This window comes from Mesoplodon mirus, assembly GCF_964341445.2.
Source record: "Mesoplodon mirus genome assembly, chromosome: 12".
NCBI classification, from domain to species: Eukaryota; Metazoa; Chordata; class Mammalia; order Artiodactyla; family Ziphiidae; genus Mesoplodon; species Mesoplodon mirus.
In genome coordinates this window covers 38,269,681-38,296,022 of record NC_138988.1, presented here as the reverse complement: position 1 = coordinate 38,296,022, position 26,342 = coordinate 38,269,681, and the positions used below count along the sequence as shown (strand labels likewise).

The following is a 26,342-nucleotide window of genomic DNA, read 5'->3' as shown; positions in this document are numbered from 1 at the left end:
TCCTGTCCCATCTAAATCCCCACAGAGACCTCTGACCCCTAAACTGAGGCAGGCATGCCCTGGAGATACCCCTAGGCAGGTCCCAGATTACCGACAGGGGACAGAAGAGTGAGGCTCATCTGCTCCTCCCCTGGGAACACCAGACCTGCTTCAGGACTCAGTTTTCCCATCTGATAACAGGCCTGAAAAACATTCCCTGGAAGAGCCTGGCCACATCTGCAGGTCAGAGTGTTGCACCATGGGTACACCTAGACACAGGTATGTGCAAGTGCGCACACATACAGGCAGACACATGCATAAATGTACATGTACACAGGCAAGTGCACACACACATGCACGTATACATGCACTTATACATTCATGCACACCCATGCACACATTAACCCAGTTTAGCACAATAAAGTACACATACAAACACATCTGCATATGAAGAGAAATGCACAAAAGCACATCCATGCACATGCACACATGGTACACAGGCAAGCATAGACACACATATGCACTCACAAAGGCATAAAAATGCAGACATAAACACACAAGTATACACAGACAAACGTGTCATGTCATTGCCTTGCTTGGTGCCAGTAAAGTATACATGCACACACCCAGTACACGTAGCAGACATGCACACCCACCCAAGTCCATTGGAATCATGGAGGCATGTAGAGGCCTTGACCAGGTCAGATCCAGACCTTGGTACAGGGCAAATGCAATGTCCACCTTTCCCTGTTGACTCCCTGCTGAGCATGGAACCCTGGTTCAGAGTCAACAGCCCTTCTCAACTACATCCTGCTGTGTGACCCTCTGAGCCTCCACTTCCTCATCAGTAAAATGATGTGGGTACCCATCTGCCAGGGCTGGTGTGAGCTAGGTAAGGAGCAATGTTAAGCCCAGTGCTGGGCAGGTGTCAGGTGCTCCTTGCATGCTTCTCCCTCTACTCCCTGCTGCCAGGCCTACCCCCCAATGCCCCCACCCTGGAACTTGAGGCCCTCTCCTCCCCTTTCTGAGCCTGGATCCTATGGAACATGTCTCCCTGCTCTGGAGCAGGGCTGGACTACCTCCAGGGTCTCTCCCAGAGGGTTTGGGGAGCAGCGTACAGGGGGTGCGGAGTCAGCAGTTGAGGGATTGGGGCTATGCCAGCCTGATTAGGGCGGCTGGGGGCTGAGCTGGATTCACCTGTCCTTGTCTCTGATTGGCTCTTGGGTACCAACAACCCCCAAATCCTACTAAGCAGCCCCAACAGGGCCTGTACAGGTCTGTGGACAGCCAGTTGATTGCCAGTTCTGAGGTCAGAAGGGTGTCTGGGGAGGCCAGAGGCTGGCCTGAGCCTGGCTCTGGGGATCCCCTTCATCCAGAAGAGCCAACTGACCACCCTGTTCCTTCACCTCCTGCCGGGACCATGGGGGCTGGGGCCAGCGCTGAGGAGAAGCACTCAAGGGAGCTGGAAAAGAAGCTGAAAGAAGATGCCGAGAAGGATGCTCGAACCGTGAAACTGCTGCTTCTGGGTAAGGGTGTGGGCTGCGTTGAGGCCACTGCTACTAGTCAGAGGCCCAGGGGCAGGCAGGTGGCCCTTCTGTGAAGTAGGTGTGACTTGGGAAACAGAATGAGCCTGCAACCTGGCAGGAAACAGAGTGGGAGCCCTGGCCAAGCAAGCCCTGGCCAAGCCTTGACAAGTGATGCCTTGGCTCCCTAAGGCTGGATATCCCACAGAACCCCTCTCCAGAGGGCCCAGCCTCAGGCAACCTCCCCTCCCAAGAAGTGTGTGCCAATCTCACTCTTGTAGAGATGTGTGTACAAGGCCTAGTTTTGCCCTGGCTGTGCTCCCTCAAACACCAGGCTTTGGCTTGATGGGCCTGCTGGGCAGGGCTCAGAAACCAGGGGCCTCCTTGGGAGCCCCACAACAAGGCTGCTCCCTTGGGAAGGAGAAGATCACAGTCCTCCTGAGAGTGGGCAGCCTCTAGGACCACCCAGATCCACAGACAATGACCCTCACTTTCCAGAGCTTTATTGTTGACAGACCTGCAGACAGTTAAAGGGGGTAGGGGGTACTAAGGCCCAGCCGGGAATAGGTAAAGCCATGTCCTTGGTCCCATGGGTAGTGAGGGGAGATGGGGCTGATCTAGTACCCCAAGGCCACTTCCTCCCCCCAAGGGAAGAAGGAGCTGCTTTGAGAGGGCAGTGCAGGCTCTACCCAGGCTCTCCAGGGTCCAGTCAGACAGCTGGATGTGAGCAGAGGGACCAAGCCAGAGTACCCCAGGGAAGAGAGAGAGGCTAAGCCAGAAATCCCATTAACTGTGCCCAACACCCGCATGAGAACAGGCTCAGAGGGGCTGTTAGCTCTGTCCTCTCCCCCAGCAAAAGGTGCTAATTCCCTCTGAGCCTCTTGGAGACACTTCCTCCCACCACAGGTGAAAAGCAGGGGTTGACCTGGCTCAAATAATCCCATGCATGCAGTACCAGAATCTTCCACAAGGTGGAGCTCCAGGTTTCTTTATTTTTGTCCTCAGAATAATAAAACTGAAAATACCAGGCTCTTGAAGGCTCCTCAGCACAGTCTAGGTTGTCGATTCCCCTCGTCAGCCCCCTTCTGTCACTCCTGACGTTTACGTTTTGCCGCCAGGGCATCATGACCAGACTTTGAGGGTTGGGGGCAAAACAGGTGTGATAGAGGCGGCAGAGCGGTCAGCGCGTCTCTGAGGTAGGGTTTCCATTCCAGGTGCCGGTGAGTCCGGGAAGAGTACCATTGTCAAGCAGATGAAGTGAGTGCCCCTGCCCTACCCGAGGCCCCTGGGGGTGGGCACACGCACGAGGTCTGTCCTTCCCCACCTACCCAAGAGGCGCTGACCCGGCTCCCCACGGCTGCAGGATCATCCACCAGGATGGGTACTCGCTGGAAGAGTGCCTCGAGTTCATTGCCATCATATATGGCAACACGCTACAGTCCATCTTGGCCATCGTGCGCGCCATGACCACGCTCAATATCCAGTATGGAGACTCTGCGCGCCAGGTGTGCCAAGAGACTAGCTGAACAGGGCTTCTGGAGACTCGAGGTGCGAGGATGGGCCCAAGTCCATGGTCACCACCAACCACTCCCCTGCCCCACCCCCAGGACGATGCCCGGAAGCTGATGCACATGGCGGACACCATCGAGGAGGGCACGATGCCCAAGGAGATGTCAGACATCATCCAGCGGCTGTGGAAGGACTCGGGTATCCAGGCCTGTTTCGATCGCGCCTCGGAGTACCAGCTCAACGACTCTGCTGGCTAGTGAGAGCACAGGCCAGGCGCGGGGCGGGCGGGACCCTGCCACGCCCCTCCACCCAACCCTACCTACACCCCGGATCTCCCGCAGCTACCTCTCGGACCTGGAGCGCCTGGTAACCCCGGGCTACGTGCCCACTGAACAGGACGTGCTGCGCTCGCGTGTCAAGACCACTGGTATCATTGAGACGCAGTTCTCCTTCAAGGACCTCAACTTCCGGTACGACCCCGCGCCCTAGCTCTCGCTCTCCGGGGGCCTGTCCGCAAGTTCACTGCCTGAGGCCCCGTCTGATCCCAGAGGTCCCATCCCTACGAGAGACCCTGCCCCTTCTCGGACAACCCGCCCGCAGAAATGCCCGGCCCCTCCGGATGCCACTCCCATCTGGGTGCCTCCCAGCCAGCATTAGGAAACCAGGGGATGCCTGTGGGCACGTCCAGGGGACTCGATGCGCCGGCTTAGGTTCCCACGGCCCCGCAGGATGTTCGATGTGGGCGGGCAGCGCTCAGAACGCAAGAAGTGGATCCACTGCTTCGAGGGTGTGACCTGCATCATCTTCATCGCGGCGCTCAGCGCCTACGACATGGTGCTTGTGGAGGACGACGAAGTGGTGAGTGCTCCAGCAGGGCCTGAGCGTTTGAGCGGGGAGGAGGAGAGCGGAAAGCAGAGACAGCGCTGCGGGCGCGGGGAGCATCTGAGAGAGGATATTCGACCCAGAGCGGTCTGAAGGAGGAGATGAGGCAGCCTGCTGCCCTGCTCAGGGGGGCGAAAGGGGAGACGGTCTTGGAGCTGTCTGGGCAGGGAGGCCCCGGAGCCCAGAGAGCAGGGGTCTGCCCGCCGGCCGCAGCCAGGTGGGGGCGGCGGCCGCAGTCCCCGGTGCCCGACAGCCTCTGCCCTCCTCAGAACCGTATGCACGAGAGCCTGCACCTATTCAACAGTATCTGCAACCACCGCTACTTCGCCACCACGTCCATCGTGCTCTTCCTCAACAAGAAGGACGTTTTCTTGGAGAAGATAAAAAAGGCGCACCTCAGCATCTGCTTTCCGGACTACAATGGTGAGAACCTCGGCCCGCCGCCAGGCGGCGTCGCAAACCCACGATCTCGGCCTGCGCTCCTCCCGCCGCGGGGAGGATTTGCTACCGGGAGTGAGAACTCCCCCTTCTCCGCCAGGGCCCAACACATATGAGGACGCGGGCAATTACATCAAGGTGCAATTCCTCGAGCTCAACATGAGACGCGACGTGAAGGAGGTCTATTCCCACATGACGTGTGCCACCGACACACAGAACGTCAAGTTTGTCTTCGACGCTGTCACCGACATTATCATCAAGGAGAACCTCAAAGACTGCGGCCTCTTCTGAGGTGGCTCCTCGCGGGCCGGGATGCTCCCCTGTCGGGCCTCTTGGTCTCAATACCCCAAGCCCCATCCCCTGCTCCCCATCCCACCTCTCGACTGCAGGCCCCTCCCCAGCCCTCCAGATCCACTCCACTGCCTGCCCTCTGGCCCCAACTTCCAGACCCTATTGCTTCCAGGCCCCACCCTGACTCCTCAGGCTCCACCCCATGGCCATAGGCCCCTCCCCTGGCTCACAAGCTCCACCCACTCAAGCTCTTTTGACCCCGCCCCAACCCCCCCCCCCCCCCCCCCGGTGTCACTGCTTCCAAGCCCACCTCCACCTGTCTCTCAGCCTAAACCCAATTATTTGGGTGCTTAGGAATGTTGACTGTTCCTTTTTCTCTTCACAGGTGCCTGAACTCATGGCGTTCCTGAGACCCTGTAGCCCTTGCCGCCTTGTAGCCCCAATCTGCATGACCCCTATCAGCCCCCCAGGACTCCTGGGCCCCAGCCTGTGGCCCCACCAGCCACAGATTCAAAACCCTAAGCCCTGCTAACCTTGAGGGACTTACCCTCCCCCATGGCTCCCAGGATTCCCAGATCTCCCAGAGTCCGGTGCCCCCAGCCACCCCAGCACTGCCCTTCACGGCCTGGCTGCACTGGCCTCCAGGACCCACCACAGCCAGCCCCAGCTAGGAGCAAGCAGTATTTGGGGCAGCTACAGCTCACGGTGACTCAGCAGTACCCCACTGACCAATCTCCTGCTGCTCTCCTGCCCCAGGAGGCCCGTGATTCACCTGGTGGGTCTGGGTTCAGCAAACAGCCCTCCCTCCCAGAGTTTCATGAAGGGCAGGGGGGCAGGAAGGAAACCCTCCTCCAAGCAGGCCTGCTGCTTACCATCAGCCCATTCTAGCCTTACCACCTCCATGTGATAAGTCTGACACCCATCTGCCCAGTGGCCAGTGACTGCCCCACCCAGCAGCTTTAGGGGTCCAAAGTCCAAGCCAGCTCTGGCCTGTGAAACTCATACATAGACGAATTAGTGAGTGGGGGCAAGCCTGGGAGCTCCTGGTGCCAGGAAGAGACTCAAGCTGGACCCTTCTCCACATATCCTAACCCCTTCCCCCACAGGCTCTGCCCCCTCCATGCTTGGACACTGTATTCATGTCCTACTCACTTACACACCCACAGTACTCCAGGCCAGTCTGTTGAGGGAGGGTACTGTTGACACCAGCTGTGGCCAATGGCTGAACTGTCCTAAGGGGTGGCTGGGAGCAGAGTCCGGCTCCCATCGATCAGCCCCAGGCAGGGGATTTGGGACAGGAAGGAGGCCCAGATTGTGCCCAGAGGGGTCTGCCTCAGGTAGGGTCATAAGCAAACCCAGGTGACCCTCTTGTCCCTGCCAGCAGCTTCTCTCATCCTTCCCATTCAGGGCCCATTCCCTGGTGGGAAAAACTGAGGTCCATGCCTGAACCATCAGTGAGAAAGGCATCCATGTCCCCACACCCCTGCTCCCTACTTCCTCATCAAGCACCAAGTCCTCGCTGATGCCCGTGGGCTGGGGCCTGTGCTGTAGTCGAGGGCAAGGAGCACCTATCTTACAAGGCCAGGGCATAATTTGCACTCCCTTCAGCTAGATACACAGACTCGGCAATAAATCTTTGCATCAGGCCCCAGCTGTCCTTTCTTGGGGGGAGGGGGAGAGTGTTAATGATCACGAGTCATGCAAATTTATTAAGTGCCCAGTGCTGGGCTGGACGTGAGTGGGAAGGTGGTCCCTTCCAGGGAGAAGCACCTGACCTAACATGGCAGGGGGCACTCTTGGAGGCATGGGATCAATTTGGGGTCTTGAGAGGGGTTGAGAGGGGGAAAGGAGCCATGGGAAATGTTCACAAGGACGATGTTGGATCAAGAGGGGGTTGTGAGGTGGAAGCTCATTCTGGCAGGGACTGTAGTGTGTATAAGGCCCAGGAACATGGGCTGGTGGGCCACAGGAGTTCAGTGGAATAGGAGCAGGGAAGGGGAGACGGGGTGGGGAGACTGGACAGATGTCAAACGCCAGCCTAAGGGCCTGTGCTTCCTCCAGAAGATTATGGGTCCAGGAAGCCCTTGAAGCTAGAACATAATTGCAGGGCTGGGATTAGGTTGAGGCAAATGAGGCACTCACCTCAGGTGTTAAGATTTAAGGTGATGCCAAAAATATCAGTAACCAAGATAAATATTAATGCAATACTTTCAAAATCAAATTACTGCCAAAAAATCCATAATGAACAGAGTATCAAAATTTTAAATAAAGACAAGATCCAAGAGAGCCCCGCAGAGCCATATTGGACCCTGAAGCAAAAGGAAAAATGTCCACTCCTATATATGTTTTTATGTATTTTTAAAGGTTAATTTTTTTTACAGAACATTATAGTTGAAATAACATCGAACAAATTGTAAGTAGGTATATTAAAACTCACAATATTACTTTAAGATTAAATATTTTATTTATACCTAAAACAGAATTTATACTTTTATTTTCTTGGCTTTAATGGAAATAAAACCATCAATGATATTTTCCAAATCTGTTTCTGGAAAAAATAATCATTAAAAATTTTCATAAAAACATGTATATAGGGGCACATATTTTTCCTGGGAGCTGGGCATGGGGGAGGAGAGGAGTGGGGCTGGGAGGGTCCATGAGGAAGAGACTTATGTCATTACCCCGTGGAGCCAGGATCTGCAAGGAGCGGGACTCACTGACAAGGGTCTGGATCTGTGCAGTGACCAAGTGCATGTGATGCCCCCACCAAGCTGGGATTGCACAGGAGTGTTGAGGGGACTGAGTTTTCTGGACCTGTGGCCACTTGGGGGAGAGGTCCAGGAGTCAGACAGATACTTGGGGCTGGGCAGAAGGCAGCATGTGGGCAGCATCCTCAATGTCCAGGTGGAAGTGGCACTGTGAGCCTGTGCGGGGCTAGAAGGGGAGAGTGAGGGTGCCCAGGCCTGAGCATGGGGTGGAGGGGAGGGACGCTGGATGGGTTAGAGAGCCCAGGACACATGGGCAGCCACAATGGTGCTGCTTAGAGTCCTGAGGGTAGGATGAGGCTCAGGCCAGTGGTTCAAGACCTCACTGGGTGGTTTTGGGACTGGCTGAGCTGGGCTGCTCATCCCTGCTAAGGACCCTCTGCCCAAACAATTTACTGGAGTGACGTGGGGCAGGGGAGAGTGATGGTGGGATTTATGGGGAAGGGCAAGGTGGAAGACAGAAGGCTTTGAGAAGCTGGCGGTGGCAGGCTTGAGACAGAGGAAGCTGTGGGGTCTTCCGCATGGTCACCTTGTCTTGGAAGGAAGGTAATGAGCTCCCCAGCCTTCCTAGGCAAGGGACAGAGAGGAGGCCAAACACCATGCAGGGGCTGGACCCCACGCTCCAGGTTCTGACCCTAGGGACTGGGATTCTGAACCAATATTCTTGGATCCCATGGACTGAGGACACTGCCTGGCCTCAAGCTGCCCTGTTCATGGCCAGCAATATGGGGGTGGGGGGTCGAGTCTCCTGGCCTGAAGCCTCCTCAGCCCCGCTTAACACACCTGTGTAATTGCACCCTAACCAGCAGGATCAATGGGTGCCTAATGCCTGATTCACAGTCCAGGGCCGAGGATCAGAGGGAGCTGGCCCAGAGTCGGCAGTGACTACACTCTAGTCTTGTAGTCAGGGGGCATTTACTGTGGGCACCTCCAGCCTCCACCATCCCTGCCTGACCTCAACCTCAGGTGCCCCTGGGGGCCTTCCCAGCCTTCGACTCTGGCTCTGGCGGGACTAACCTGGCCCAGCCACGGAACAGAGATTAGACAGGCCTGGCGAACCGTTAATGCTGCTGACGTCAGGGCCCGGTCGGGTGGCTACTGGGTGGGGGCTTGGGCCCTCCCCACGGGCAGTAGCACGGCTCACGTGACCTGGGCGCATTAAGCCGCTTCAGTGGCCAGAGAAGCTGGGTGCCAGAGCTCAGGGGAGAGGGGGGGCCCTCTGGGACTGTGGGGGCAGGCTCCAGCCTAGAGGTCACCCGCTCTGTGGACTCAGGCCAGGGGAGAACCAGACAGGTGGGTTTGCCTATGGATGCCCTCTACACTTCCACAACCCTGCACCCTGCTAGTGCCCAGAGAGGAGCCTCCCGGACACCAAGATGGGCAGAGTGTATTCAGGAGCTATGGGTGTGGGTCCTCAACCCTGGGGTATGGAGGTGAGAACCACCCTCTCCTGTGAGGCCCTGAAAGCCCCAACATGACTCCAGGCCAAGGGTCCCGCCCCTGCACACAGTCCTCCGCCTTTCAGTGCCAATCCCACATGCACTCAAGGTTCCCTGTGGCCAAGCTGTTCCTTCCATCCACAGTACCCTCTCTTCCCCACCCTGGCATGTGCCTTTCTTCCCCTTGGCAGAGCCAAGCCCACGGATTGCTTCTCCATCAGGCTTTTCCTGATCCGCACAGTCTAGCCTGGCAGGAGCTTTCCTGTCTAGAGGGCCCACACAGAGCTCTTGGAGACACTGAGCCTGGGCTGTGTGGTAGGGCGGCAAGAGCAGCCGCAGTCAGGGTAGGACGAGCTGGCTCTTCCAGGGGCTCAGGCACGGTTCTCAGAGGCGATCTTTCATTTGGGTGTTGAGGGACAAGTGAGAGTTTGCCAAGGAGGTGGGACAGGATGGGGAACCAGGAGGGCAGAGGCACAGGGAGGTGAAGGCTGGCATGTTCTTGGAACAGCCAGGCAGTGGGGGAGGTGAAGAGGCCAGCTGGGAAGAGGAGCAGGTTGGGAGGATGTCAGGCAGGCCAGCTGGGTGTGAGGCAGGTGCCTGCAGGGTGTACGAGGAATCAGTAGATACAGATGCTAGGCTCTGGGGAGGACTGGGTTGGAGGTGAAGACGGGGCCTCACTGTAAAAGAGGGTCTTGGGACACTGTGTAGATGGTGTGCCAGGGCAGGTGCTGGTGTGGTGAGAGGGGGCTGCCTAGCTGGAGGCTAAAGAGGGAGGAACAGAGCAAAGGGCTGCCAGGACCCTGGAAGGGGGGTCTGAGTGATCCTGGGATCCTAAGTTCTGTCTCATATATCTGACAGTTTCTTGGGCCTGTGTCTCAGATTCTGGAGATGGGGGATTGGAGGTAGGGGACTGGGCCGAAGGTTGAGATAAAGCTCCCCCCACCTTCCACTCCAGCTGGCTGCCCCCAGCACAGCAGCTGCGTGGATAGACATTCCCTCCAGCCTCTGGGAGAAGGTGCCTGATACCTCAGAGCCCCATAATGGCTGCCAACTGTCCAGCCACCTCAGGCTGGGCTGGGAGATTTGGCAGGTGGTGGGAAAGGCCTCTGAGCTGTGTTTGCCCTGGCTGGGGCCCAGGCCTAGCATCAACAATCGGGCAGCCCCTCCCCCAGCCTGGCCACAACTGGCCTGGCCCAGGGACCCCACCTCACACCACCCTCAGGGCTCCCACAGCAGCCCAGCCCAGCTGGCCCCTGCTCCCCCCAGTCTGGGTTGAGGACCCCAACACACACATGCTGGATGACCTTGAAGCCAGGCCTGGCTCCCCAGGAACAGCCAATAGGAGCACCCAGCCCTTTGCAAATAGCTTCCATGAGCACCCAGGATGTCTGGAGTTGGGAGGTGGGGGGCACACCTGAGACCCTGGTCAACACCTCTCCTATCTGACTCTGTCCCACAGGCAGTCCTCAAGCCCCTTCAAAGGGTGAGGGTCTTAGGGTCTCTCATGACCAAAGTAAGCTGTGATCTGGGATTACGCCAGCCCCAGATCAAGGGGGAGAGCCAGTCCCTTCCTATTTTTCAGCCATCAGCAGGGAGGGAGCTTAGATGGTTTGAGGTTTTCAAGGATTGCCACAATCCCAATGCCTTTCTCTTTAGTCCTCCCATCCCCTGGTACTCCCAGCCAAAGCTGAGTCCCCTTGGCTCACAGCTTCCCCTTAACCCACTGCCTTCAGGCCAGGGGAAAAGCCAGAGCCATTTCCTTGTGACGCAGAGGGAAACTGAGGTACGCTAGGGCTTGGCTGTGGGGGTGCTGTGAGTCAGGCGGAAGAGAATCCTGGAGTCCTGACTCCCAGCCCAGGACAGGGAAGGGGTGAGGCCTGTCCTCTGAGGGTCTGCCACCAGGGAGGGTGGCAGACATGACACAGAGACATCCAGCTTGACTAGGAACAGCAGAGGCCATGGATTAATCGGATCAGAGCCAGTGGCTGAGAAGCAAGGGACACAGCTGTTCTGCAAACACCCCCCCCAGCTCACCCCCAAGGTCAAGGCCTCCCCCAGCTTCCTGCTGGTTGCTCCTGGGCTGGTGGGCCTTAACACCCACCACCCACCTCTGAGCACTAAGGCCTTGGGTGGGAAGCAGGCAGGGGTGGGATAGGAGCCCTCAGCCAGGAATGGGGTCACCCTAAAACCCCTTCCCCTGAGGCACCAAGTCCCAGGCCCCACTTCCCATGGGCAGACACAGCTGTCTCCTACTCTTTAGAAATAAGGAAATGGGGGCGTGGCCAGGGAGATCCAGACAAGGCTCAGCGTAAGCCAAGACTCCAAGACTTGCTCCCCGCAACCCCTGCCCGCCCCCGCCCCGTCCTCGCTGCCCCTACCCTTGTCTACCCTCAATCTCTTCTGAGTATCTGGGGTGAAGACAGAATTGATGCAGGGAGCCCCTGTCCTCACCCTATCCCACCTCTGCTTGGGAAGGGTGAGGCAGGCAGAAAAGACATCTTGTGCCTAAGTGATGTGAAAGTCCCCCATTCAAGGCATCCTTCGCTGAGGTTAAGCATGGCTCTGTTCCCATTCCTCTTAGCTGAAGAGTCCCTTCTGGCTTGAGGGAAGTGAGGGCAGAGCATTTCAGGGGTTAGGGGGCGCTCAGAGACCTCAGAGAGAATCTGCTTTGGACTAAAGCATTCCCCCAACAAGATTCAACTGAGCCCCTCCCGGAGCAGCTGCTCTCCTAAGGCTCCTTAGCGCTCGGGCTGCCCCTTTGCTCCAGGCCAGTGGAGGGCCCCCGCCTCTCCGCAGACCTGCCCCTCCTCCTGCGGGCCGCGGGGGATTGGCGGGCCAGGGGCGGGCCGGGGGCGGGGCCGAGCGCCCTTCATCCCCTGCCCCTGCGCTGAGCCGGGAGCAGAGCGGACAGCACCGGCCCGGGCGGAGCACCGCGCGTCCTCACCCGCGAGGCCAGGTACTGCTGGGGGCGCCGACCCTCCGTCCAGGGGCACCGAGCGGGCGGAGCCCTACTGTCCACTTTCGCGTCCGGAGCTGGGCTCTGGGCAGGTCCCCTCGCCCGCCCTGGCTCCGGGCAGGCGCCCCAGCCTCCGGGGAGCCAAAGCCCCAAGCGCTCCAGGCGCAGGTCTGGGGACCCGCCAGCTCCCAGCTTGAGCTAGTGTCCTGGGAGGAGCACCTCGTGGTCTTGGGGCCTCTCGCAGGGCCGGGCGGGATAGCAGGAGGTCGGAGGCACCCGGAGCTGGGGTCACAGGACGCCTTGTTGGCACGGTGGCACGGTGGCACACGATGGGTTTCCCGAGGCACGGTCCAAGGGGGCGAGCTCGAGAGGGCCCGGAGGGGGGCCTAAGAGGGCCGGGGAGCAGGACCTGGAGCGCTGCCCCGACGGGCGCCTGACAAGCAAATCGGCCCGCTGGCACGCCGGGCGTCAGGGTGTATTTATCCCGCTGCGTTAGGCAGGGGCTTGAGGGCAGATCGGGCCAGGCTGCCTGAGGGGCCGCGTGGCACATGTTGGTCCCAGAGTCCGTGCCATTTGCAGCCAGGCCAGCGGGCACGGCGGGCACAGGGCGAGCGTGGCTCCCTGGATTGAGGGTGGGGCTCGGTCTGAGCTCCTAGAGCTGACGGTGCGCTCAGGGGCGGAGGGAAAGGACCGGGACTAGGTTTGCAGGAGCCCGCCCCCACCCGATTGGCCCCTTCGATTGGCCACAGCGAGTGCGTGCGTTTGTTTACACCCGGGGAGGGGGAGGCCAGGGGCGGGGCCTGTGGGAATCCATCCTTTCCCCCACAGTGACCTGCGCCCTGAGCCCAGGTGTAGGCTCTGGGACAGGTCTGAAGGCGACTAAGTCAAAGGTCCTTGCACCGTGGGGGCCACCTCGACCCATGCCCATCCTTCTTTCAGCCTGCCAGTCCTGTCCTTCCTTCCATGACTGCCTTCAGCCACTGTGCTGGCCCTGAAAGGGGCCCTTCCTCTTTAGTACACAGTCTGGCATGGGGGCTCACTTCCTTCTGGAAAGGAAGCAAATGCCTCAGAGGTTCTCAGTCTGGAGCATAGCAAGCTGGAGAGATCCAAGGACAGGTCCATTTTGAGAGGGGGAGGTTCTGCGCAAACATGGAAGGCTTCCTGCAGGAAGCACCAAAAGTGGGAGAAATCAGGGGTGGATGAGGCCAGGCCTGGCACATCCCTAAGAGGGCTGGAATGCTGGGATCAGGAATGAGAATCTCGGACTCCTTGAGGTTGAGGGCTGGGGGCTGTGTCTCTGGGGAGGGTGGGGGTGTACATCTCAGAACTTTGTTCTGCCTGGGCCCATAGAGCCACCGTCCTCACTGGCTTCCCAAGCCACCCTTTGTTCTGTACTGGTTCTTTGGGCCCATGTCACAAACATGCCCCCATCCAGGCTCCAGGTGGCAAGATCATGAGAGCTGGTTGCTCCTGTCCTAGTGCCTGCTGCCCTAGCAAGTAGCCTTGGAGCCCTGGAAAAATGGAGAAACTGAGGTGCAACAGGACAAGCTGGGTGGTTCATGGTCTCTGGGTGGGGGCAGGGAAGGTTTTAGAGCCAAACTGAGTGCACCCTGAAAGTCTGGGCTGGGCAGGGTGCAGGCACTCCGTCTGAGGGGGAAAATGTTTTGGGGGAGTGGTTGGCTAAAAGAGAGGTACAGTTTTGGCATCTGTGTGCACAGAAAACTGGGGCGGGATGTGCAGTCTATACCATAATAGGATAGGGGCACTGCAGGAGGATATTCCAGTGCAGACATGGCTGGGGAGCCAGGCGCCACTTGGAGCAGGTGAAATGGGGTGGAGGCTTGCCAAAGACTTTGAACCCATTCCATTCATTTAATATTTACTGAGTACCTACTGTGTGTCCTGTGCACACTCAATCTGGTGGATGGAGGGCTGGACTTTGGATAAGACAGATGCATGGTGGGGGCGCTCTAGAGGACCAGGCAGGGTTTCTGGGGGCCTAAGGGAAGGACCAGCTGCTGGGCAGGAGGGGCTTTCCGGCCAGCGGCCTGGGGTGGCTTGGATTTGAATTTCCGCTCTGCGGGCCACGTCCTGTACACAGCCTCTCAGCCAGCACGTCTGCACACGTGCATGGCTGCTGAGGATGGGGGTCACTTCAACTGACTGTCCTCTCCGTATACCTTTCCTATTGTGTGGGTAGACAAGCCATGGGTGCTGGACTAGGGGGCTCTGAGCTTTCCAGCTGGGCCTGGCCTGTGGCCCCAGTGGGCTCAGTCCCACCCTCTGGATGTCTGCACCTGGCTAATGGGAGCATAACCTGCCCTTGTAGGAACCTGGAAATGCTGTGGCGTCCCTGCAGTGCCCACTGGGCCTGCTGCCCCCTCACCTGGGCCTCTGGCTCCCTCTACTTCTTGCGCCTTCTGGGATGCTCTGTCTTGTCTTGCTGTCTCTCTGTCTCTTTCTCCATCTGGCTATCTCTAAATGGTTGGCCATCTCTGTCGACCTGTCTCTCACTTATCTGGTTGTCTGTCTCCCTGTCTGAATGTCTATCCACCCATCTCTCTGTGTATTCTTATTTGTGTCCCTCTAGATCCGTCTGCATTTCTTTATCTCCCCGTGCCTGTCTCTCGGTCTGGATCAGTATGCATGGACACAGATATCATGTGTGTGTGTTTTCTCTCCCTGTCTCTCTCTTCCCTCCCTCTGACTCTCTCTGCTTATTCCTGACATTGGATGGCGCCTCTTCTCTGGGCTGACCTTGCCTTCTGCCCCCCCATCGGGGTCTCCAATGAGTCCTGAGCTGCCCCAGGCCCCTGCTTCAGCTTTCTTTGGGGCCAGAAGTCCGGCTGTCCAAATATTTGGCCGCCTCCAGGGGATTCCGAGTCAGCAGGGAGGAGGATGGGCTGGCTGGCTCGGGGTCTCCCCTGCCCCTGGGGGGGCCACAGGCACGTGATGTCCTGTCCTTTGCCTCAGCTGAGCCTCGGGCTGCACGTCCTTCTCAGCAGGCTGGCAGTGGGGGGGAGGGGGCTGCTGCTGTCTCTGGCCCAGTCTTGAGGCAAGAGGTTCCGACTGCAGCTTCCACTGGAGGCAATCTGAGCAAGGAGGGTCCAGGGGTGGGCAGAAGGGGGGGCCTAGGTGTCTGGGGATAGGCCCAATGCTAAGCGTCTGTTAGGTTTAGAAAATGTACCCTGTCACAGGAAAGTCCATCTTCCGGCCCCAGCTGGGGCCCTCAGATCCTCCTAGACACGTCCGGATACCCGGAACACAGAAGCGCCGGGCCAGAGAGCCAGGGGATGAGGGGTTGGTGTGGCCGACACATCAGTGCTCCGCACCACTTCCCTTCCCCTCCTGCATGCTACCCCCTCAGGACCAGCCGTATATTGGCCACACACTAGCCACTTACTCAGTGTTGTTGGCAATGGGGGAGTAGTGGACGGAAGACTGGATCTGCTGAGGTCAAAATCTGGAGTTGTGGGTCTGATGGAGGGGCAAGGGGTTTGTTTTAGTAACCTCCCGCGTTCCAAACACCCGCCCACACACCCTGTCCCTAGACCCCTGACCTCAGCAATCAGCTCCACACCAATCTCTGTGGCTGTGCCTTGAGAACATACAGTCCAGATGTGTCTGTTGAATCCAGTTTCCCTGTTCACTGATAGCTTGTCCGAGGAGGGTGTTATCCTTCTGAAACCTGGAGAAGCAGGTGGGCAAAGGGGCTCTAGGGAGGGACACCTTCTCTCAGCTAATGAGGGGAGTGTTAAGTAAGGACTGGTGAACTAGAACTGGGGGCAGCCCTCATCTGTGGGCCCCCAGGGATGACCACAGTGGACCCTTAAACCAGGCCAGCTGCCTCTCACCTGAGACCTGAGCTGAGGTGAGGGCTGCCCAGGCACAAGGAGCCTGGGGGCCGTGGCAGCAAGCTCTGTGGGGTCTGTGCCTCCACCAGCACAAGTGGCCACAGGACCGAGGGAAGAAGGACAGTGTGACTGTCTCCCTGTAGTTAGCCTGCTACTGCAGACCCACTCACGTCCCTGAACACTGGGGAGGAAAGCCGGGCTCAGAGCCCTGGTGGCTCCAAGGCCCTGGATGCGGGGACAGAGAGGTGAACTTCCCATAGCAGCTGACACAAGCAGTGGCCCCACGGTGGCCTGGATTCCTGGATCTCGAAATCTTTAATTAGCCAAACTCAGCGCCTGTTGAGGAGGTGTGCCTGACGAATTCTCACCCTGTGATGTGTGCGTGGGCGGGCATTACCTGTTATGCTATCCCCATGGTTTCTGCACCCCCCCCCCTTATCTCTCCACAGAGCAAACAGGCCCCAGGGCAGTGGCCTGGACCATCGATTTACTGCCTGAACCGATGCTACACTCATGACAGATGCCATTCTGATGATCTGCCCAAGGTCGCAGTGATCTCCCCACCCAAGAGCCTGACCCCTCTCTGGGAGCCTGTGGTCTGCTCTGGGGGCGAAGTCCTCAGGGAGGCTTCTCACTCTGTCCCCACCTTTGGTCAAACCTCACGGAACCCCCGGAGGACAGGAAGACACTGAGGTCCTGAGTGGGGAATACTTTGTCCATGGTCACATGGTGAGGCAGGGCCAGGTCAGGCCTCAGACCCAGAGTGTCCACTCTGGGCTTTTCCCACAGTGGGTCAGAATCTGCTGGCAGCTTTCCTCAGGCAGGGGCTATCCCCTGAGTCTACTCCGATACCTGATGCAAAGGAGTCTGGCAGGCAGCAGGCCTGAGAGACAGGAACTGTCAAAAATGGGCTGCCAGCCTCATGAAATGCCTGGAGGTCCACATGTCAGGCCAGTACTAATCTCTACCCTGGCCCTCCAGCCCTTAGCCTTGCCCTAACTGAAGTACAGATTCCTTGACCCCGACTTCAAGGCCCTTTCAGGCTTGTCTATAGCCATGGAACCTTCATTCTATTCTCACAGCCTGCCTTATACCATACCTCAGGGCCTTTGCCTATGCTGTGCACTCTGCTTGAGGTACTCTTTCTTGTTTCCACATCGTGGGGGCTCCTGCTGGAATTTCAGAACTGGCTCCCTCACCTCCTCCTCCAGGAAGCCTTCCTTGATGCCCCTCTCTCTCCTTTTTTGAGTGCCAGCACTATGTGGCTTGGTTAAAAGCCACACTATGTGCTGGGGTTCCCCTGCAGGAGCCATAGGGTGGGGGATGTCGGTGTGGGTTTTGTCCCTTCCAGACTGGAAGCCACTTGAGGAGGGGTATTCCATGTCCTCTCTGGGATCTCAGGCCAGCCTGAGACCCAGCAGTGACTGGTCGTGAGTAATAGGCAGGACCTGAAGGTCTAGGCCCAGGTCCTGCTTGAGGGGATGGGGAACCTGGAGCCAGGACCTCAGGCACTTTGGCCATGACCATGCCATGGGCTGTGGTCTCCCTGGAGGCATTGCCTGGCTACTAGGGAAGAATATTAAGGCAGAGAAGAGTGCTTTGTCCAGGCTGCTGACTCAGCACACTCTGAGGGCCTGTCCAAGCCTGCCCCCGGGCGGAAGGCCAGTCAAGGGCAACCCCAGCTGAGAGCCAGGGGGCACTCTGGAGTGACTCTGGAGACCAGGTGCTGGTATCCTTGGAGGGGTGCTGTTGGTGAGGCTCAGGGCAGGGGCATGAAGAAGACAGGCTTACCTTAGGGACTCTGGTCCAGGGGAAGAGGGCGTTAGAAGAGATGCTCAAATTGTCATGGTCCTTTGTGGACAGGCTGGAGGAGAGAAGGGTTCAGATGCCAGCATCAGAGGAAGGAGAGGTAGGTTGAGGGGTCCAAGGGTGCCAGGTATGGGGTACTCAGGACTGAGGTACCTAGGATCTGAACTCTGACTTGGGGCTGCCTGGGGCCATTGCAGGGGGGCCCACTGGTCAGTTCTGTGTGGCTGCTGCCTCCAGAACACCAGGGCCTGTGGCCTGAGGCCCGAGTCCTGAGCCTAGCCTCCCCTACCCACCCTAGCCCTGAATGCTGAGTTTGAGACCCATGGTGCTCCAGCTTCAGGAGCAGACCTGAGACCATCAGGATCTGGAGTGGGGATGGGGGATTTGGGGCAGGATTCAGGGTTCCCAAGCAGAGCGGGTGCCATGACATCAAGACTAGGCTCTGGCTGACCTGCCTGGCAGGGCTGCCCCCTCCCTGGTCTCCACTCTGGTCTCAGATTTCCTGCTGGTCTATCTGGCCTTCAGGATGTCCTTATACATCCTGGGGACACTATGCCCAGGTACCTTCTGGGCATGGGGTAGGTGGCTCCCAGCACCAGTGATGGGAGAGGGGCTAGCGAGTTGTCTGGGCGGTGGGCAGAGTTGGGCCTGGGGAGGATGGGAGCTGATCCCTTTGGGGTCCAGCAGAGCTAAGCCCTGAGCGCAGGGAAGGGAAGACTGATCCAGTGGTCCAGGCCCGTCTACAGCTGGCCAAGGTTCTGAGTTCCTGACCTGGGGCTCCAGGAAGTGGGGAGTCTCCTCAAAGGGTGGGCACCTAAGAGTGGGGGGTTCCCCAGCAGGGGAGGAGAGGCTTGAAAGAGAACATGGCCCTGAGGCCAGAGCTGTGCGGAGGGTGAGGCCTGTGTGGCCCAAAGAACTGGGCCCCAGGGCACCCATTTCCTGGAAGGCCCCTGAGGGCCCTTTGCAGCCAAGCGGGCAGGGTCCAGGTGTCCAGCCACCCAGCACCGCCTTAGGCCTCCTGGCTCCGGGGGGGTAGCCTCTGCGCCTGCCGTTCCCAGCGCCAGCTCTCAGCCCACAGAGGGACCTTTGTTCTGGCTGCCAGCAAAGCCCGCCGGGTGGCTGGGAACAGGGCCCACAGCCCTCGCCCTCTCTCGAGGCCTCCAGCCGTCGGGCAGTGCCATTCTAGGTTGGCTAGGAGGCCCCTGGCACACAGGGCGCAGGAAACTGTCTCCCAGTATTAATATCAGGGAGGGGCAATCAGTCCAGGGCCCATCCCCAGAGTGGGGTCTGGTGGCCTGGGACTCAGCCTCCTGGGGTCCTGACACCACTGGACTCTGAACTCAGGTCATCCAACTGAGCTTTACTTCACAGATGGTGAAACTGAGGCCCCAAGGGCTTGCCTGGGTCCGTATGTATATGTGGCAGGGGAGTGCTAGGTACTGGCTGAGGTGTCACTCAGAATGTCCTGGAGAACTCAGGTATCCGAGCTCTGCCCCTCAATGGCAGGTTCCAGGGTGGCAGCAGGCAGAGCTGCATGCACATGTATGTCCTCAGGGGACTTCTGGGCGGTGTGCTACAGTTGCAGACTTCCTGTGGGAGTCTGGGCCGTGAGCCCAAGGAGCGGGGATAACCAGAGGGACTGTCTGCTCTGTAGACTTCTGACTGCATCAGTGTGAGAGCCAGTGTTCCTGGTGGTGGTCCCTGAGCCATGGAGGCACCTCTGCAGACGGAGATGGTGGAGTTGGTACCCAACGGCAAACACTTGGAGGGGCTACTCCCTGTCGCCACCCTCACGGCTGGCAACCAGAGGTGAGCGAGGGACTCAGTCATGGCTTAGGGCAGGGCAGGGTGCAGGGCAAAGGGCTGGAGCTGAGCTGCCTGGCTGGTCTGTGCCTGCAGGGTCGAGGGCCCCGGACGGAGCTGTGTTGAGGGTGAAGGCTTCCTACCAAAAAGTCCCAGCAAGGAGCCACACTTCACCGATGTGAGCAGGGGTGGCCGTCAGGGGCTCGGGGACACCCCTGGGAGCTTGAGGGCAGTAATGAGGTGCTATGGGGCAGCGATGGGAGGCCAAGGGATGGTGCGAGGGAATGCTGATTTACCCTCCATAACTTGCTAACTCACCCCAGCCCCCCCATCTCACTCTGGTGCCTGCAGTTCGAGGGGAAGACATCATTCGGGATGTCAGTGTTCAACCTCAGTAACGCCATCATGGGCAGTGGCATCCTGGGGCTCGCCTACGCCATGGCCAATACGGGCATCATCCTTTTCCTGTGAGTGCCCTCAGCAAACCTTCTAAAGATAGGAGCCCTAAACAGGCCACCAATCCTGACCTCCCAGGACCTGCCAGTTTCCTGTCACAAGACCCAGGCTGCAGTGGGTGGGCACTTACACTCAACCCAAACCACAGCTGAAAAAAAACAGCCATGGCCAGACAAATATACCTCATTTCCCAGTAAACCCGCTGAGATGACAACACGGGGCCAGCCTAACAGGACTGAGTCTGTCCTACCACATTTACACGTGATGGATAAACCCCATGGCCAGGCCTTCTGTGGGTACACGTGTCCTTACCTCAGAGCTCTGCCCTGCAGCCTAAATGGAAAACATGTTTCTTCCAAGATCTCAAGGGGAGGTGGTGCTCAGAGGGTTCCTTCTGGGTCATGGCCACCCTGGGTCAACCCAGGTGATGTTCACCACCCCTGGGGCCTGCCGAGTTTGCATCCACACATATTGGGGGTCCAGACACCTGGGTCACAGACCCCGCACACCCAGCCCTCCTGGAGCTCATTGCCCCCTGCCTGCCAGAGGAGCCCCAGCGACCTCTTTTCATCCACCTTCCCCAGGTTCCTGTTGACGGCCGTCGCCTTGCTCTCCAGCTACTCCATCCACCTGCTACTCAAGTCCTCAGGGATCGTGGGTGAGCCCCAAACCTGGCCTGTAGCAGGGAGGGGTGGGCTGGGGAGAGCACTCCTGACTGTCCTGATTCCCTGTCCCCACAGGCATCCGTGCCTATGAGCAGCTGGGCTACCGTGCCTTTGGGACCCCAGGAAAGCTGGCGGCAGCCCTGGCCATTGTGCTGCAGAACATCGGAGGTGAGGTTGATGGGCAGGTGATGGATGGTGGACAGGCTGAAGGCTGGCTGGTTTGGCTGACCTGCCTCTCTCCCCCCAGCCATGTCCAGCTACCTGTACATCATCAAGTCCGAGCTGCCCCTTGTCATACAGACCTTCCTGAACCTGGAGGAGCGGACCTCGTGAGCCCCAGGGTGGGGCGGGGCTGGGTGAGGGTGGGAGGCCCTAGTCTAACCCTCTATGTCCACCACTAGCAGAGCCCAGGCTGGGCTAGTGGGAGAGACAAGACAGGATGGAGGTGGGGGGCAGAGAGCTGCCGGCAGAGCTACCATTCAGTGCACACTTGTTTATGAAGCACCTTGGGGAAGACTCCCAGGAGGGCCATGTGGGGCAGGAGGTAGTCTGAGGCTGAGGAAGCCGGCCCCGCCTAGCCGTGGACCCAGCCTGTGAGCACAGAGGACCTGAGAACCTCAGGCTAAGCTCTAAGCTCCTGCTATTCCTGACCGTGGCTTGGGTGTTAGCCTCCCCACCACCTCTCCCCAACCAAGAAATTAAGCCTACAGTGTCCCAGTTGCCTATCATCAGTTTAGCCAGTTCTCATGGCATAAGCATGTTTTGTGGGTAGGAGCAGAGAAGATAGCCAGGCCCTGCCCTTGGCAATACAGCCCCGGCAAGCAGAAAGGCTGCATGGCTGAAAGCAGCTCTGGGAGGAAGGAAACAGCCAGGATTCTGCCGCCAGGCCCTGGGAGCCTTTCCCAAGGAGTTGGCCTTTGGGTTTGCCCTTGAAGGAGGGTCTCGTTCCTCATCCCTTTAGCTCCCTGTGTCCACTGTCCATTGAGGGCGTGGGGCAGGATGATGCAGGATGCAGATGCTGGGGGGACCACAAGGAGCTCAGGTGGTTGGCAATTCCCTGAGACCCCCATGGAAAATGCCTCACCCCCCAGACACAGGTCCTTTCATCCCACCCATCCCCCAGGCCCCTTGGGGCCACTCCATGGGGAGGATGGACCCAGACCTGTGTGTCCTAGAAAAAACAACCACAGTGACTGTAATTGTAATGGTTACCAAGCAGGAGCTGAGTGTATTAGTCCTCACCTTGTCCAGGAGAGTGCTGGGAGTGGGCCCATTTTGCAGACGGGGAAAGGGAGGCTCAGAGCTGTGGACAAGTATTCTTCAGAGATCACTCAGTGGCACCACGGGTAACCCCGGCTGGGGGTCAGGCGGCCCCATCCCCCGAGGCTGAGTGGACTCTAATATCGGCTCCCCACTCCCGTCCCTGCAGGGACTGGTACATGAATGGAAACTACCTGGTGATCCTGGTCTCTGTCGTCGTCATTCTGCCTCTGGCACTGATGCGGCAGCTTGGTGAGTGTGGCGGGGCCAGGGCCTTGGAGGGACGCATGGGAGGGGACCTTCGGTCTCACCTCCCCCCTCCCCAACTTTACAGGCTACCTAGGCTACTCCAGTGGCTTCTCTCTCAGCTGCATGGTGTTCTTCCTAATTGCAGTGAGTTACGCTCCACGCTGGTCGAGGGAGCGGGGCAGGGAAGCCTGGGTCAGAAGGCAGCTCCTCCAGTCCTGATCTAGATGTGGCTTCACAGTGACTTCCCAGGCAGCCTAGCCTGGCCCTGATACCCTCATCCTTCCCTGCCCCCACCTAGGTCATCTACAAAAAGTTCCACGTGCCCTGCCCGCTGTCCCCCAGTTTAGCCAACATGACAGGCAACTTCAGCCTCGTGGAGGTCATCAAGGAAGAGGCAGGGCTGCAGGTTGAGACGGAGGCCACAGCCTTCTGCACCCCGAGCTACTTCACCCTCAACACACAGGTTGCAACAGACCAGGGAGGGGGCAGTGGGCCTGGTGAGAGTGTCAGGGGCTGTTCTGACACAGAATCCCTGTTTTGCCAGACGGCGTACACGATCCCCATCATGGCTTTCGCCTTTGTCTGCCACCCTGAGGTGCTGCCCATCTATACAGAGCTCAAGGAGTAGGTATCCGTGGCTGGGAGAGGGGGAGGGAGCTGCCTTGAGTTGGTTTGGGGAGAACGGATGTGGTCCTAAAGGGGGGAAAGAGTGACAGGAGCCAAGTCGTTTTATCCAAGGTCTCCATGGCTGCCACAAGGGGCGACCGGGGGCAAGAAGGAGGCTCCCTCAGCTACCAGATGGTGAGGGTGTGGTGCCAGAGAGAGACCCCAGGACACATGGGGGTTTCCCAATGTGGCCCAGCTTGGCACCAATCCCCTCCCCTGCTGCCCCATAGCCCCTCCAAGAGGAAGATGCAGCACATCTCCAACCTGTCCATCGCCGTCATGTATGTCATGTACTTCCTGGCCGCCCTCTTCGGCTACCTCACCTTCTACGGTATGGCTGGACCGTGGGGGCAGAGGCAGAGGCCAGGCTGGGGGGCAAGGGGCTGGCCAGTGGCCATGGCACCCTGCATACTATAGGCGTTCATTAGGTCTGTGATGCCTAACTGTGCCCTGCAGCTGTGGAGGTGTGTGTTGCCACTCCTCAGTGTCAGGGTCAACCCAGGCTCAGAGCCCAACCCCCTCCCTGGACCTCCTGCTGACCACCCTCCCTGCCTGCCACAGACAGGGTGGAGTCGGAGCTGCTGCACACTTACAACAAGGTGGACCCGTTTGATGTGCTGATCCTGTGTGTGCGCGTGGCCGTGCTGACGGCAGTCACCCTCACAGTGCCAATTGTTCTGTTTCCGGTGAGCCAATGTGCAAGTAGCCAGGTGGCCAGACCACTGGCAGGGTGGGACTGATGGGGCTGACAGATTGATGACTCTCCCCACCCTGCTTCCCAGGTGCGCCGCGCCCTCCAGCAGATGCTGTTTCAGGACCGCGAGTTCAGCTGGTTGCGGCATGTGCTCATTGCTGTTGGCCTGCTCACTTGTATCAACCTGCTGGTCATCTTTGCCCCCAACATCCTGGGCATCTTCGGGGTCATCGGTAAGGGTCTGGCCCTGCTGTGAATGGAGGCAGGGTACTGCCCCAGAGAACTTCCCTTCTGCAAACGCTGGCAGATTCCTAAGCTCATACCCTACGTTTCAGTGATGGCTGCTGGCCATGTGCACAGCTTGGCCTCCCATCTGAGATTTGTCCTTAAGGCTCCCCTAATCCATTTTGAGGGCTCAGAGCCACCGAGTCAGTTACCCTTGCTGGGGGTGCTGGAGGATGGAGTGGAGCCCAAGGGTCAAAGGGCCTTCACTAAGGATCTCATTGGCTCTTGTCCCCACCTCACATATGAGGAAGTTTAGAGTGATTAAGGGAGAGCCATATAGCTGTTAAGTGGAGAGCCTTGACTGGGCCCCAGGATCATGGGACTATAGGTTTAGGGTTCTGTCCAACTGTCCCAGTTGGGGCTCTGAGTGGGAAGATCAAACAATTCTGAGACGTCTTTGGGGTGACCCAACTCAGGAGACTGACTCCCCAACCCAGCTCTGCAAGGACCAACACACAGACCTGGGGGCTGAGTATCACTGATATCACTGACAGGACTCTTGGTTCTCTATGTCTGAAAGCTGACTCAAAATGAATTATACAGAAAGTAATGTATTGGCTCAATTAATGGAAAAGCCTTCAGGAATAGCTATATCCAGGAGCCCAATATCCTCAAACTTCATCTCTGTCTCTTGGCCGGCCTTTTCTCTTTGCCAGCTTCATTCACTGACAGAGTTTTCTGACACCAAAGGCACTAGCCTTCTATCCTGGTAGACAAAGAACAAGGGGAGGGGCTGATGGGCTCTCCAGAATCAGACAGAGCTCTCGAGTGGAGTCTCAAGACGAGACTCCTTCATCAAGGAATGTTTGATCTCATTAAAGGGTCCACCCTGAACCTTAGCCAATAGGTGGATGTGAGCCAGTGGTGGCCATGCCTTATTCTTTGCAGGTGCCACATCTGCCCCATGCCTCATCTTCATCTTCCCTGCCATCTTCTACTTTCGCATCATGCCCACAGAGAAGGAACCTGCAAGATCTACCCCCAAAATCCTGGTGCGAAGGGCCTGGGGGTTGGTGTGCTAGTGTGGGGATGAGGGGGCTGCCCTGACCTCAGACCTGACCCTGACTTCTGACCCCACAGGCCCTTTGTTTTGCTGCACTTGGCCTCTTGCTGATGACCATGAGCTTGAGCTTCATCATTATTGACTGGATCTCGGGGACCAGTCGGCATGGAGGAAACCACTAGGATGACCCCCATCCTGTTCTGTCTACTCGTCCTCCTACCCCTGCCCAGACTCTTCAGCCCCTGCTCCCATCCAGTGGCCAGTTGGAGGGGGAAGAGAAAGACGTGGTGAACACTATGGCATTTGGCCCTGCCCCACGTCCTCTCTTTCGAAGTTTTTGTTAGAGCCAGGACCAAGGCCCTTGGGCCACTACCCTGCTGAGCTCTTGGCCTACAGGGGCTTCCTGAGCTGGGAGCAGGGGGCGGCTGTACCCCTGCTCCCTTCCTGCTGCCTCAGGTCCCACCCAAGCCCCTTATTCTCTTTGCACAGGTGCATAGACTGAGGTCCAGCAGCTGCCCCCTAAGGTCACATAGCCTGTAGGGGCACAAAGAGCTGAATTAGGCCTGCAGTCATCCCCCCACCTTGCTCCTGGGCCATGGTCTGCACCCTGGGGCTTCATCTCCCTCAGTCTGCTTGCCTTTCCTCCTTCTGTCACCTAGGCCCCTTCCGTGGGCTCAGGCCCTTGGATAATCTGGTCCTCTTTCCCATCCCCTCCACCAGGAGCAGAACCCCCTCACCCTATGCTTGAGGGTGAGGCTGGTGTGGACACCCCAAGGGACCCCTTCCCTGGTCTTTCACCAGTCCTGGGGAGGCTGGGACTCCCCCCACCCCAAGCCCAGGCCATAGCTCACATTCCACTGCTGGGAGAAGAAAGAAGCTGGGGCCCAGAACGTGTCTGCCCCGGGAGCCAGAGACCCAAGGGGCCAGTCTGGGGCAGGGGTGGAGAGGCTGGCAGCCCCCTTTTATAAATATTATACATAAGACCAGCTGTCCTTTATATTCTTGATCTCCATGGTCCCTGGGTTCCTGGAAAGTGGGGTGGGAGCCGGGACATGGATGGAGATGGAAGCCTGCCCCGCCTTTTTCCCTGGGATAAGGGTGGGGACAGGGTGAGGCCCCTACTCCACCCCGTCCCCTGCCTCCCAAACCAACCAGTGGTGTGCTGAGACCCAGCTCTGGGCCTGGGCCAGGCTCAGCACAGACCTGCTTTCTCACGGGGTGAGGTGGGGAGGAATTAATGAGGCCCCAAGAAATGGGACAGAGAGAGGCCTCCGGAAGGAGGCAACGTGAGGTGCATCCCCAGCAGCTCCCAGGGAGGGTCTGAGCTGGGGGCGGCTGAGCTCTGCAGAAGCCCTGCAGAAGGGCCCCCTGCCCTCCCTAGCTGCCATGTCAACCCTCTGTCAATGCCTTAAATCTGGGGACAAAAGTCCAGGGGTCCTGTGCCCTGTCAGGCTAATCTTTTATTAATAGTAAAACCTACTACGAATAAAGGTGGGTTAGTGAGTGCCTGTATGTGAGGCCTGAGTTTTGAGTGGGGGAGTCCAAGGCAGGGCAAGAGCCGCAAGGATGAAGGGCAGCCCCAGGTGGCCTGGCCCGGGTGGGACTGGGAAGCTGCCCATTGCCTGAGGCAGGCCTGAATCAGCTGGGACCCAGCAGGATGGAGCTGCCCAGGCCTTGGCATCAAACCCTCATTAGGAGAGACCCTGCACCCGGCTAGGCAGCCAGGGAAAGGGCAGCAGGAAAAATCCAGTTTGAACTGGCAAGGCAGCTGCCGGCTTGAGAAACCCCTGAAGAAAGAACTTCCTCAAGCTGGTGG

At 58.4% G+C, this 26,342-nt stretch overlaps 2 protein-coding genes across 4 annotated transcripts; both read left to right on the top strand.

Annotated features, from left to right (window-relative positions):
- Positions 1-1,399: 1,399 nt before the first annotated feature.
- Positions 1,400-5,088, top strand: GNAT1 (G protein subunit alpha transducin 1; the record flags this gene model as incomplete). Its single annotated transcript, XM_082638284.1, has 9 exons — positions 1,400-1,505; positions 2,717-2,759; positions 2,866-3,007; positions 3,110-3,267; positions 3,353-3,481; positions 3,740-3,869; positions 4,163-4,316; positions 4,432-4,623; positions 5,008-5,088. The coding sequence occupies 8 exons, from the start codon at positions 1,400-1,402 to the stop codon at positions 4,620-4,622; spliced, it is 1,053 nt and encodes a 350-aa protein (XP_082494410.1). The 3' UTR covers position 4,623; positions 5,008-5,088.
- A 6,648-nt stretch (positions 5,089-11,736) lies between these two features.
- Positions 11,737-25,977, top strand: SLC38A3 (solute carrier family 38 member 3). 3 transcript variants are annotated; one of them, XM_082639138.1, is made up of 16 exons: positions 11,737-11,782; positions 19,100-19,254; positions 19,345-19,426; positions 19,600-19,715; positions 20,289-20,362; positions 20,445-20,537; positions 20,617-20,698; positions 21,799-21,881; positions 21,964-22,022; positions 22,177-22,341; positions 22,423-22,502; positions 22,775-22,875; positions 23,106-23,230; positions 23,327-23,471; positions 24,412-24,515; positions 24,604-25,976. In XM_082639138.1, the coding sequence occupies exons 2-16, from the start codon at positions 19,154-19,156 to the stop codon at positions 24,706-24,708; spliced, it is 1,515 nt and encodes a 504-aa protein (XP_082495264.1). In that variant the 5' UTR covers positions 11,737-11,782; positions 19,100-19,153; the 3' UTR covers positions 24,709-25,976. The 3 variants fall into 3 exon arrangements, with proteins under 3 accessions (XP_082495264.1, XP_082495266.1, XP_082495265.1); XM_082639140.1 differs by lacking the exon at positions 11,737-11,782 and adding an exon at positions 16,100-16,181 and having other exon boundaries at positions 24,604-25,977; XM_082639139.1 differs by lacking the exon at positions 11,737-11,782 and adding an exon at positions 16,196-16,329 and having other exon boundaries at positions 24,604-25,977.
- The last annotated feature ends 365 nt before the right edge of the window (positions 25,978-26,342 follow it).